At 39.9% G+C, this 13,580-nt stretch overlaps 1 protein-coding gene across 1 annotated transcript in view; it reads left to right on the top strand.

Annotated features, from left to right (window-relative positions):
- The window catches only part of itgav (integrin, alpha V), a 47,267-nt gene that overhangs the window by 21,371 nt on the left and 12,316 nt on the right, over window positions 1–13,580 (top strand). The window contains exons 5-19 of the mRNA XM_085384327.1: window positions 739–800; window positions 2,164–2,212; window positions 4,069–4,191; window positions 4,682–4,726; window positions 5,066–5,109; window positions 6,983–7,039; window positions 8,339–8,391; window positions 9,895–9,970; window positions 10,529–10,658; window positions 10,964–11,061; window positions 11,634–11,727; window positions 11,918–11,963; window positions 12,914–13,021; window positions 13,217–13,272; window positions 13,380–13,531. Of these exons, the coding sequence (XP_085240453.1) occupies window positions 739–800; window positions 2,164–2,212; window positions 4,069–4,191; window positions 4,682–4,726; window positions 5,066–5,109; window positions 6,983–7,039; window positions 8,339–8,391; window positions 9,895–9,970; window positions 10,529–10,658; window positions 10,964–11,061; window positions 11,634–11,727; window positions 11,918–11,963; window positions 12,914–13,021; window positions 13,217–13,272; window positions 13,380–13,531 (1,193 nt within the window). The remainder of the gene's footprint in view (window positions 1–738; window positions 801–2,163; window positions 2,213–4,068; window positions 4,192–4,681; window positions 4,727–5,065; window positions 5,110–6,982; window positions 7,040–8,338; window positions 8,392–9,894; window positions 9,971–10,528; window positions 10,659–10,963; window positions 11,062–11,633; window positions 11,728–11,917; window positions 11,964–12,913; window positions 13,022–13,216; window positions 13,273–13,379; window positions 13,532–13,580) is intronic.

Below are 13,580 nucleotides of genomic sequence, written 5' to 3'. Positions count from 1 at the left end.
AGTTTTTGAGGAATTTTTCTGTCAGCGCGTGCTGGTGGTTTTTGCTGCTGGAAGTGTTATTGAACTTGGGTACTTTTGAATAAACTCTCATACAATGTGAGAATGTAATCAAACTTCACGTCAGAAGTAAAGTGTGATTTTTAGCACACTCCAGCCCAACATTAGCCTATAACCAGCTGTTATTGTTTAGCTGGCTCATTCTCAGATATCCAGAGACTGGAGGGTCGCATTTTTAATTTGCTGTATAGTTTCAACTATGTCAGGAATAAATGAGCATGTTCATGCACATTTTCATGTTAGGGCTCTGACCTATGTTCAGTTCAGACTGAAGTAAGATCTTCAGTAAGGAGGAAAAGGATGAGGTGGAAATGAGGAAGGAGACAGCAGCAGAGTATGAGACTCATAATAAAATATTAAATAACCTCAAAAAATGACTTTTTTAGTTTTTTGTATTTAATAGATATTTAAGCAGTTAGTTTGTTAGTTTTTACCCCACTTTACAGCTGGGTGGCATGGACACCCAAGTTTGTCAGTGCGATAACTCCAGCATGAGGCGACGTAGGAATTCAGACCATAGGCACGTCTACTAAAAAGTCTTGAATGAGTTTGAATCTCAGTGACCTCGTCTTCAAGGTCAGGATAAGAGGTCACGCTTTCTGAAAATCTTGTCATCATATATCATCATATCCTTCTATTTGGTGCTTTATAATAAATTCTGCTATTTTATTTCTTCTCCAGATAAAAACTCACCAGAAGGGCAGGGCTTCTGCCAGGCTGGCTTCAGTGTCGATTTCCTTAAGGTAGGATTCACACACGCTGTCCCCAAATAACCTGTTTTGTAAATTGCCTCATAGCGCTCATTGTCAACTACGTCAGGAGTTAGTGAGGCTGTCTGCAGTGCTGCTGCTCTTGGAAGTTAGGTGTCAGTACAAATGAACAAATGAGTACCTAATCCAATAGTAATGTTTAGATTAGTGTGTGAGATTGTTATTTTTTTTAATTTTTATCATCCCTTTAGTTTGTTTTTGTGGACAGTAAACAGGTGGAAGAAAATGTAGTTTTAAATGAGTGTATCTTAGTTTACCTAGTGCACCTTGTTTATATAGACAGGAAGCAGCATGAAGAGAGAGAGAAATCTGTCTGGGATATACAGGGTGGGCCATTTATATGGATACACCGTAATAACATGGGGATGGTTGGTGATATTAAAGATGTGTCACATGGCCCTCTTCCTATTGAAAAAACAAAAGTTGTATCCAAGATGGCCGACTTCTAAATGGCCACCATGGTCACCACCCATCTTGAGGAGTTTGCCCCCTCACATATACTAATGTGCCACAAACAAGACTTTAATATCACCAACCATTCCCATGTTATTACGGTGTATCCGTATAAATGGCCCACCCTGTAGTTTTGCAGTTCAGAGCCACATCCAGGAAATTAAATATTGAGTTTTGCTGATTAATATTTGTTTAATCAACAAAACTCAACAACTTGCTGCTGGACGGTGATTTTAAACAAGTCAAGCCTCACACTGCTGGCGCTTCCATAAATGGTTCTGCATAACAGCATTTGCTCATAAAAGAAATTTCTCACAGCATTTTTCATGTAAGACAAGTTAATGAATTCAAAAACGAGTTTAAGTTATAGGATCACTGTAGTACTTAAGATGTATGCTTTGGAGATTCTCATAGCATCTTAATACTTCAGTGTCTGTGGGATGACATTCCTATAGATAAAGGCACGACCAAATGAGAGTTGGAGAAAACAGTGCAGGCTGTGGAATGTTGTATACACTGCACAGTTAAGCGATTTTGAATCAGGAGATAAAAATGCAATAAGTCTTCAGTTGCAGCAGATTGTCCTTTCATCAACCTTGAATCAATTTGAGGTTTTTAGTTTAGTACAGCAGTGTCACATTCAGCTAGAATTCACTGCCTCTCTATTTGTTACAACATAATGCAAAATTAATAATGGTAGAAATGAAAGATTTGGGGCGAGGATATGATCCCAGTCAGGGGAGCATCTGTACTGAATCACTAGTTCAGTAAGTTGAACTGTTAACCCTTTGGAAAAGAATGTGTTTTTTTACTATGATACTGAGTAAGGAGTGCAAGACAAAATCTGGATTTTCCTTTCCCCTCTCCTTTTTTATGTCTTCAGAATGACAAAAGGGTGGTGGTGGGAGGACCTGGCAGCTTCTACTGGCAGGGTGAGTGTAACACTGACTTACGTGTAGGCGTTTGTGTGTGTGTTTCCTGCTGCCACCTTAAAGCAAGTGTGGTGACTCACACATGAAGACAAACAGTTCATTTCCAGGTCATCCAGCCAGCCCTGTTTTCACTGCCCCTCTCTCTGTTTTTAGTTCAGGGTGAACAGACAGAGACCGGCACCTTTTTATGAATGACAAGTAGTAACAAATAAGGCTATGACAGAGCATTCAGGCCGAACACTGTGTCAAAAAGGTGTTTGTATATCCCTCCACATCGTTGATAACATGGTCTGCTGCTCGATGAGGCTTTCAGCTGAGCTGTCAGTGGTTTTAAAAGCTGCTGGATCAGCATGAGCAGTGTGTGCTGTGTCACTGTGGGGTCTGGGGGCAAGAGAACATTTACTGTAACTGTATTTAAATATAGTTTTACGCTAGGTACTTTACCCCTTTCACGCATAGTGGTCACAACAGTGGACAGTTATTCAAGGCCTGTTTTCTTGTATTTGTGTCAGTGTTGATGGTATACTTGCACATAAACCACTACATTGGAGACTGATGTGTCACTCCATACCCTGCCACCCACTCCAAAGGTGATGTTGTCCACCTAAGTGGACTTGTAAAAAAACTATTTGAAAAGTGCATGTTTAAAAAATCATGTTCAAAAATCTGTTTTTTCATGCCTAAAGATGAATAAAAATACTTAATAATAATAATAATAATAATTCATCAGAATCAGAAAGACTTTATTTATCCCCAAGGGGCAATTAACATACAACAGAGCAGCATGACGTTGAAGAACAGGACATGGCATAAACATGAAAGGGTTAAAGAAAGGTAGTTTTTCTGAGTCTATCCACTGGAATACAGAGTCATAACTATTGTTTTATAACTCTTAACTGAAGTGGACTTTGTATTCAAGTTCAAATTTGGTCCTAAAAACTGTTTTGCTTGTGAGCTGCATATAAAATTCATTTTAACTGTTGCAATTTTGATCAGCATGTGTGGTTGGAATTGAAGCACCCAGTTTTTTTTTTTTTTTTTCTACGTTGACAAAAAGTAACTCAGATTAAAAAATAATGAACAAAAGAAAAAGCTGTTATTATGATGTTGTCTGTAGCGTAGTTTTCACAGGTACAGTTGATCAGAATGTTAACAGCTATAGGAAAAAAAACACTGATCTCAACTTGTAGTTAACGGCATTACTCACTGCACCATCTCACTCTGGACCATAGCATGCATCATCGCACGCTTAAGATTTTAATGAGCAGGTAAAGCTATGAGGTGTGTGTGTGTCTGTCTGTCTTTCTATATCTGAGCAGCATTTTGTAATGTTTGTCTGGCTATCTGATATTAGAGGGTGTGACATGGATTATACCCCGAACGCTGAGTCAGTCACACAATTTTTTTTCCCCCCTTTATGGTCATAGTCTTCCTGCGCCTTCCTGTGTTAGCCTAATGATTGTTTCCTGTTGAGTCAGCACTCACAGTTACACACTCCACACTGTTGTTTCTGATTTGATAGCTGTTAATGCTGCGTCTCTGTGGCTCCTTTAATTACAAGTTGTATGTTTTTTGTTTTTTTCTCGACACCAAAAGTGCGTCAGCGTGTAAACACACATGTGAAAGAACTTTTTCTTTCTGCCCTTTACCTCCTTCACTTTTTTTCTGTTCCCCTAAATTGCTGGTGTTTTTTCACTTTTGTCTCTTGTGCTCTAACATTTTTCTTTTCCATCTTTTTTTCTCTCTTGCTCTCTATCCTCACTCTTTCCTTGTGTTCTGTCTTGCTTTGCTCTTCTTGTTCTCCTCCATGCCGTCTCCTCTGTCTTTTCTTCTTCTCTCTCCTCCTCTCTCTTCAGGTCAGCTGATCTCGGATGACGTCTCAGAGATTTTTACCCGCTTCACTAATGATTACTTCACCCGTTATGGAAACACGCTCTCCACCAAGTCAGCCAATGCCCAGTATGACGACAGTTATCTTGGTAACTACACAATCACGTACACACCTTCAGTCAGATTTTCATAACTTCTATGTTTATGTCTCAGAGCTCTTTGTTAACCAGTGGGTGGAATCCATCTTTTGCATGTAGTCTGTGATCATCATATTAGTGCTGGTCTACAAGCAGGACCTGGTATAAAGAGATAAAAAAAAAAAACCTGCTGCTTGAGTTTTTTTATGTGTAAAATAAATAACTGTCAAATATAAAACTATGAAAGCAAAGTTTAACAGTAAAGCATTTACACAAATTACAACGTTGCAGCTGCAAGCTTTGAGAACGATCCAAACACAGAGGATGAACTTTTCTAGTGTGTCTAGCTTTTGAGAATGTGCCTGTAAATTACAATATGTTTGAATTATATACACAAATTCTTATTTAGAGGTCCTTGTGCATCTTTAAACATTTTTTGAAACGATCAAACCCCAGAAAATTTGAACAGTTTGACCGAGAGACTCTGTGATTGTGTTCACAGGATACTCTGTGACAGTTGCAGACTTCAATGGCGATGGAAAGGACGGTAAGAGGGATAATGAAGGGGATTTATATAATGCAAGTGTACTGCAAATACACCAGTGTGAAATGTTCACACAGTTTTCACACACTTATAAAGAAAAGGCTCGGAGTGAGTTGAATTAATTGCTCTGTTTTTTAAAGGCAGTGTCCCGTGGACGCCCAGCTTCCCTTTTAAAGCCACAGTAAATGTAACAGTGTTGGGTTTTTTGATTTTCATATAAACCAAGTCAATGGCATAATTATAACAGCAATATTTGAAGCAATAGCAAAAAAAGTCACATCTGTAGTTAGATGATAACCAGTCTGTTAGTGTCTATCTGTTCAACTTTTTATGCTTCCACAGATTTTGTGACTGGAGTACCGAGGGGGGAGAAGGCGCTGGGTTATGTAAGTGTTACAAGCTCACACACACACTTCTCAATGTTTGAACTATGCCAAGTTACGGCTGTTGTCCTAGAGCTTCCATAGTGCAGGACATGCATATTATCCAGTCAGTCTGTGGTCAGAGAGTGTACCTACCTCAGGGCTTTAGGCAGAGTGCTTCATAGCATCTAACCAACAATTATCAGCTAGTGCTCTGCTTCAGATATTCACTGTCAGTCTTCTCAAGCTCAAGCTGTGATTGGATGATTGGTGGTTTCTCTTCATCTAGTTGTATAACAATTTAAAGCAAACCGTTATTGAGAGTTCAGAGTTTCAGTTACAAAGACTAACTTCAATTCTTCTTATGTTCATTACATATGGTTAGAGTAATAAACCCACACTTTAAAGACTTAAGATTTTTTTTCATTAGGAAACATAAGCTTGCTGTTAAATATTAATCATTGTGGCTTCATATTGCATTGCAAATAAAACACAGAGAAAAATAAGCTAAAAATACAGCACTGTCTACAGCACCATGTGTATCCGGTCGTTAAGTGATGACGTGACGAATCCTACTTCCGGGCCTAAAGTAGTCTGCGTTTAATATGGCTTTTGTGTTGTTAACATGTTTAATGTTATGTATTTTCTTCTATTTGATCTCAAAAAGCTCCTAAAACAGTCAGTGATCCCTGTTGACCTCCCTCGGCTTTTATTACCGCTAATCATTTATTTAAGCTCAGTTTTTAAAACCATAGGATGTAGCTACAGCCCAGCCCATGCAGCAGTATATGAATGACTAACCTCGTATTGTGGATGGATTATCTCAGTTGTTCTCCTGGCTGAAGTTTGGTCCTTTTACAGCATCCTGCCATGCGATTACATTTGTTCCTGACCACCGAGAACACTCACGTTAACTTTTATCGAGTGGAAAAAAAGTTAGCTTGTTTATATTATGCTAACATAGATGTGTCGCTAGCGGTCATGTAGCACATCATTATATACCAGCTAGCCAAACTTCAGTAACCCTACAAACGTCACTGCTGTTTAGTTTTCTGTCTTCATTTATGTTGGAAGTGATAGCAGAGCTGTACGTTTTAATTTGTTTCCAAAACCCTGTAGTCAGGACATGCTATATTGTATTTAGATAGAAGCTAGCGAGCTAACTTCCTGCTAACTTCTAACTCCGTTAAATGTCATAAATTCCGTTTTCATGGATGCCTTGATGTTAAACTCAATTATTACACCTGGTAGAGCAGAACGCTGATCATTTTATTAAAGATGAAAGACTTTAGACAGTTTTTCAACTCTCAGTAATGCCATAGTGATCGTTTGATATATGGACCTGCAGCAGAGTTTAGGTCCAGACACTGATAGTGACGTCAGACTTAATGACCGGATAGAAAAGAGTAAGAAAAGAAGACATAATGAAGTACAAATCTCTCTTGGGTTTAATTTTGTAGTTTGGAGTCACGTCCAGGATATAAATATTGAGGTTTGTTGATTAATTTTTAAGTAATTGTTGGAGCCAAGGGTATAATGCAGCTGATGTGGGCTATTATAAACCAGTGAAACTGCTTGCACTGGCTTATTACTGCATAAGTGAAGAAGTGGCAAAGATCAGAGAAAGTTGTATAGCAGAAACAGATTTTTTTTCCCTTTCATAATGTCTGGTAAACTTTTAGAGGGGCTGGACCCTTAGATTAGGAACCAGTGCACAAAGCTGGATTCAACGGTGCTGCTGACATTTGATGATTCTGTGTTATTACTGTAAATGTGTTATGTCAATAACAGAAGCAGAAGATGCTTTATTATTGTGAGATGCACAGCAGCACTGCTGAGTTCTAAAAGCGTTAATGGGGATTTAGCTGCTGATCTGTGCTGTGTTTCGATGTTTTAGGTGAACATCTTTAACGGCGCAGTCATGGAGTCCATGATCAACTTCACAGGGTCACAGGTGAGTTGTGGGACAGCCATACTCTGTGGCACAGAAAGCCACAGCTGCATGTTTCAAAGTGGGTTTGCCCCTGAGGATATAATCAGTAAAACAAGGGGTGGAGAAAAACAAAAAATCAGCAGGCGTTCTAGATCAGTTTACAGATTGCACGAGGCCAGTTAGAAATATTGGAAGTTGACACGGGTGTTTGGTTGCCTGGAGGAGACGAGCATCAGCGTGCATTGTAATGTAACAGCTTGTACTATACCGTTTTGAACCTGCTTTGAAATACGGTCTGATTGTGGTTTATTAATGAGCTGTTCACCAACAGTTACTTTTCAAGAAGCTGTAATCCAGATGATATTCACTTATTACATTGAGAAAAATGATCGATCATGTCTACACAGAGGGGTTATATTCAGCTGCACATTAAGCATCTCAGTGAGCTGCAAATGTTTTTTTAGTTTGCTGTAAAACACCTAAATGTCAGAAGAACAGAGCAGTTTTTCCTGCTACCACAAAGAAACGTGCTGGATGCCTTTTTAGTAATGGTCAGTGTCAGATGGCAAGAAGAAGAGAGCTGCTCCTGTATCCACTGTATTATTATTTTGGTAGTTCTGAAGGGTTGAAGAAACCAGGCTTTGGATCTTTTTAGGTGTAGAAGATCCTGTGAACACTGATCTTAAATCAAGATGTAAACTGCTCCAGATGCAGATGTAGCAGAGGGGGAGGAGGGTGGGGAGGAAAACAGACTGTCATCGCTCGAGTTAATTAGTTCCTCTTCGTTTTCCTGTCTGTCCACCATAGCTCCCTCTCTGAACTTTGTAACCTCACTTTTCAGCTTCCTGCTGCCTGCTTTCTCTTTAAAGAGACAGACGCCTCTCCCTGACGTCAAGCCTCTCACTCCTCCTTTAGTTTTCTCTGAATGTCTTCTGTTTATGCGATCTCACCTCTGATATCATTGTGCTAGTCACTGGGTTGTGGTTTGAGAACGGCCTCTTATTTCACTCAGAAGCCGCTGATGGACTGTGTTTCTTTACGAGGAGAAACATCATTCTAGCTTGTATCAGAGATGCAGCCATTACATCACAACTATTTACAGAGATATAACATTGAGTTCCTAAAGACTATTAACTTCAAAAGGCCACAGTAGTCTGACAGGCAATAAATGCTTTTGATTTTGTAATGCTAATATAATATACTTAAATAAAAAGTTCAATCTAAAGATTTCCAATCTGACCAAAATGTTTGTGACTGCGTGTTTTCTTGTGTAAACTCATGATTCCATCTCCTCGACTCTCCTTCGCTCTCATCTTGTAGATGGCCGCGTACTTTGGACATTCAGTTGCAGCTTTTGATGTCAACAATGACGGGTGAGTACGTGTTTGTGTGTGCTCATACAATTTCCCCATCTGTGGTTTAAGACAAGCCCTCCAATAAAAGAATAGATATATTCTTCTGTACGTAGATATCCGTACAGCACCATCCATGGAATTTATGGCAGAACAATTTTTGTCACCACAGTGCAACAATAGGATGACAACATATTTCCACTGAACTGTCTCTCTTTGCAGTTGGTGGCAGTTGGGGGTATTATTTGCTGTGTTTTGCTGCTATTTGGTGTGGTTCTGTGTGTATGTGTGAGTGTGTATCAGTGTTTTCTGCCGTGTTAAAGCTACATATTAAACCGGAATCCATTTTTCTTTAAATATCTGAATCCTACTTCCAATCACCATTAAAATGACAAGAGCTGACACTTAGAAGAGCTAATGTTTGTCCAGCTTGGGTAGTGTTTGGGGGAAATATGAATGGCAGATATTTTTATATTAATGCGTCTCTAAAGTAGACTTTGGTGTACTTGTACCCTCGATAGTGAAGTGAGCTCTGTTATTTTCTCTTGCGAGAGCTCCCGGGTAATTTAAAAGCACATTGAAGACTTTTTACAACTGCTTTTGACCTCTGGAAACGCTCAAACTTCAACACTGTTCACTTTGCTGTCAGCTTGAGCTTTGATGGCCTCTTTTAAGTGAAACCAGAACGCGGCTAAATTTGGAGTGTTTCGAGACTTTACACGTTTGTGAAGTTTGCGGTGGTTCATACACTTGTTTACGTGTTTAGTTGTGTGCCAACTAAAATAAGTGGTGTGAGAGAAGCTGGGTGCTAATGCCATCGCTTTAAGGAAGTGGTGAAAATTATCAAACACAACCACCAAACCTCTCAGAGGATGTTTGACCATCTTATCAGTGTTTCTGTTCAGCATGCTAACAAACACTGACTGCTTGTTCCCATCTGCTCCTGTTGTGAGAGTATTGTGTTAACTGGTTGATGATGATAAACAGCTGGTTGGTCTCTATTGGTGCGTTTAAGAAAGAGGAAATAATGAGTGTCAGTAAATCTATTAAAATCTATTTATCTGGCAAAGAATCAGAGTGGGTGAAATGTGGGTAACATCGTGGAAATGTGATACTAGAGTTGTTGTTGTTTATCAGTCGACACAGCTCTGATGTCTTCTGAGTGACATTTAAGTCTTTCCGCTGTTGTTGATGGAGCAATGCTGCACGGCACCTTCTAAAGTAAAAAAGCAGTTGAGATAAAATCACTCCATACTGAGCGATTCGATGACTCGGTGTATAGTTTTGTTTAAACAGCCTTTTCACCCGTTCTTGTGCCATCTCTGTCCTCTCTACAAGCACTCTTCTTAGTGTCAAACAGATCACAAAGGGATGTAAAGGATGACAGACGCTTTGCCCTTAGAATAATATGGATACACTGTGTTTTAGTTATAAATATAAAATGCAGATGAATGAATATTAAATTAATATAATCAAATAATAAGTAATCTGGTGTTCTTATTTTGTGTTTCATCTGTCTGTCAGTAATATGGATGTGTTCGTTGGAGCTCCTCTCTTCATGGACAGGGGCTCAGATGGAAAACTGAGGGAGGTGGGACAGGTAGGCACACACAGAGCATCCGTTGCATATGTGCATACATACATACTCATACTGTAAAAGTGTTTGACAGATTAGGTGAACTGTGCTTTCTTTGTTTTTTATTAAAGAAAGCAAATATATTTAGCTGGAAACTCATCAAATTTGTAAGAAGTAATTAGAAAATTAACAACTCTGTGCCGAAGTATGAAGCTATTTTAAAATAGTGCTGTCAGTGTTAATATTGTTAAAATGAAGTTAACAAGAGTTAGCTAAGGCATAGGGCTGCACGGCATCAAAGCATGCAGCAAGTTAGCACGGATCGCCCCGTGCTAACTTGCTAATGGAGATTTGCCGCGTTACTGCAGTTATGGCGTTAACATCATTTTAATGAGATTAACGCTGGCAGCACTAATTTTAAAATATTAATACTGTAACACAAATTTAAGGCAAAGGGTAAATCTTTCTAAAATATGAGCAAAATATAAAAGATGTGGAGTTTTTTGTTAGGCTTCAGTTTGTTAAAACCGTGTGTGTGTGTGTGTGTGTGTCTGTGTGTGTGTGTGTGTGTGTGTTCTTCAGGTGTCTGTCTATCTTGGTCGGGGTGGATTTTCCTTCCAACCACCTCGGTTGCTCACTGGGTCCGAAGTTTACGCCAGATATGGCTCTGCCATTGCAGCGCTAGGAGACCTGAACATGGATGGCTACAATGGTAACAGAGAGCACCACAACACACCACCCTCTCCCCCTCCGGTGTTTTAGCTCTTTCTGTCTTTGTGAGGATAAAGTGAGCCACTAACCAGTTCAAGCCCCCACACATCCCTTTGATGATGAAGACCAGTTGAAACAGCGGTTTAAAACTGAAATTTGTCCACAGATACATATGTGTGGATACAAACACAGACACAGGTCCCTGCTGAAGTATACATGATTTAGTAAATGCATCAGCTGCTTTTCACCTTGACATCTACACAGTAGTTCTTTACCCACTCCACATCTCCCTCCACTCTTGTCCAGATGTGGCCATCTCTGCTCCTTACGGAGGCCCCAACCATAATGGCTTGGTTTACATCCATAATGGCAGCCCTCAGGGGCCCAAAGCATCACCATCCCAGGTAAATGCCACACCTGCCCCTTCCATTCACTGTGTTTATATACACTTTAGTTACCCGCTTATAGTTAGATTTCTACAGTAACTGGATTTTGTAAATGTTATATAGGTGACAACTTTTATTCTTTGTTTTCATTTTTAAGACTTCTGTTTAGTGTTTATGGTGTGAAGCGCTGTACACAGTGAAAATCCTGCCCACACTCTGAAGTCGTCACAGGCAAAGACTGCTGAAACCAGTGATTCTAACCTCACTGAAAATACAGCAAACATAAAGTTTTCACTTAAACTGGTTCACAGTTAGTCTGGGATTACCATAAAACCCTGATTAGACATTCAAAGAATGGCTGTAAGAACTATTTTAGTTATGTTTGTTTTTAGTTTCACTTTCAAATCAGCTGATTTAGATAACTGGATTCAGTTCTGACCACTGTGCAGCTGGTCACGTCGATGTGGCCTTCCCACATCCTCCCAGTCACGTTGGTGTGCTATAATTTTTAGCTGAAAGGACGTTTACTACTATAGCAACAAGAGCTCCAACATAAACTTTTAATTTGAAATGTTTGCCTCATCTCTCAGCGCCTGGAGGGCAAATGGGCATCCAGTTACATGCCCCCTAGCTTTGGGTACTCCATGTCTGGAAATACTGACATAGACCAGAATGGATATCCAGGTAAAGACACACACACACACACACACACACACACACACACACACACACACACACACACACACACACACACACACACACACACACACACACACACACAGAAACGTGTACATGTAGAGAAGCACAGCAGGAGGCAAATGAATGTCAGTAGCTGTGCTGTGAAAAAGAGCTGATGTGTGTTTCTGCCCCACAGATTTAATAGTTGGAGTGTTTGGAGCAGACAAAGCCGTTTTGTACAGGTAATCAAATCCTTAATCTACACTGCGTGTGTGAGTGTGCTTGCCTGCTGTGACTGTGTGTGTGTCTGTAATGCTTCTGATAGAAGCTGATGAGTTTAATGAGCAAGGCCACCTCTGATATCAAAGAGCTGCTGTTTTCATTCAGCTCCTACTGGCTTTACAGATGCTATTAGGACACGTTCAACCTTCATCCCCGTGCTCATTTGTTTTTGTTTGTTAATATTTATGTACATATATATCCTAAATGTTTAATGTGAACCCTTTTCATACAGTCATACTCATTCATAACCGCTTAGAACAACCAGATGTGCATGGAGTGTTTCCATTGTTGAGGTCTTGAAACCAGATGTGATGAGTGAGTGGAAGGGTTTCTGACTGGGGCACTGTACGCTCAGCTGTCAATTGCAATAACTGCTTTCTAAAATGTACAGTAGAATCAGTGATGTAGATCATGCAGTCATTATGGAGGCATGTACTCAGATCAAGTTAAAGGAGAGTTTTGCAGAGACTTGTTGCAACAACAGCTGTCGACCCCCTGCTGGACATTAAGAAGAATGCAGGTTTAAGGCCTAGAACATTAAGTAAAAGTGTCCACATATTCACTGGAATTCCTAAAAGCTTGTTTTTCCATACTTAATTTTCCAAAACAAACCAAATGCAGGACGAACAACAAGGTTTAAAAACAGCTTTGTCCCAGCAGCCATGGCAGCCATGTGACATGATGCTGTGTGGTTTTTAAATACTTTTGTCTGTCTTAATGTGTTCTGCCTTGAGCACCTTACAAGGCAATTTTTTAAATATACTTTTAAAAATCATTTGTAAAATGCTAAATGCTTGATTAGAGCTGTAACAGTCAATTAGTCTTTCATCAAAATCTTTCATCTTAATAAGCAACTTTTTTGTTGCTTGTATTGTCACTGACCTAACCTCGGTGTGTTGTGCATGTACAGAGCCCGTCCAGTGATCAGTGTAAATGCCACGTTGGACATCACACCCCTGATCATCAACCCTGAGGAAAAGAACTGCACACTGTCTAATACCAGCACACCTGTATCATGGTGAGCAGTCACATTTCTACTAAAACATGTACTTGTAGTCTTTTCTGACAGGTTTTTTCTTTTTCTTGTCAATACGTTCGGTTCGCCTGCACACATAAACACCTACAGTCATCCTTTGCTGTGCATTTTTGTCAATAACTGATTGAAACATCATTGTTAAACATTATTAGGGGGGACTCATGTGTTGTTTTTCAGTTTTAAGGTGAAGTACTGTCTGAAGGTCAACGGCCATAGGGCTCCAAACCTGCTCAGTAAGTAAATCTGCAGAAGCTACATCCGATTTTCCCTCCGCACAACAAGAAGAGTTGCATTAGTTGTGGCGGTGCAACATTCACATTTTGTCTAATAACTCTCCCAGCTTTCCGAGTGCACCTCATGTTGGACCGCTTGAAGCAGAAGGAGACGACTAAGCGTGTCTTCTTCCTGCACAGTGGCACCTTTCAGTACTCCAAAAACACGACCGTGTCCAACGGCAAAGGGCCGACCTGCGAGGAGCAGTGGGTCTACCTGGTGAGCGAGTCACACGGTTTAGGATCACAGGACTAACACAGGATGAAAG

This window comes from Rhamphochromis longiceps, linkage group LG16 (assembly GCF_057381845.1).
Source record: "Rhamphochromis longiceps isolate RC_006_pf linkage group LG16, R_longiceps_female_GT1.1, whole genome shotgun sequence".
NCBI classification, from domain to species: Eukaryota; Metazoa; Chordata; class Actinopteri; order Cichliformes; family Cichlidae; genus Rhamphochromis; species Rhamphochromis longiceps.
Note: the sequence above shows the minus strand (reverse complement) of the source record. Positions and strands in the feature narration are given on the sequence as shown.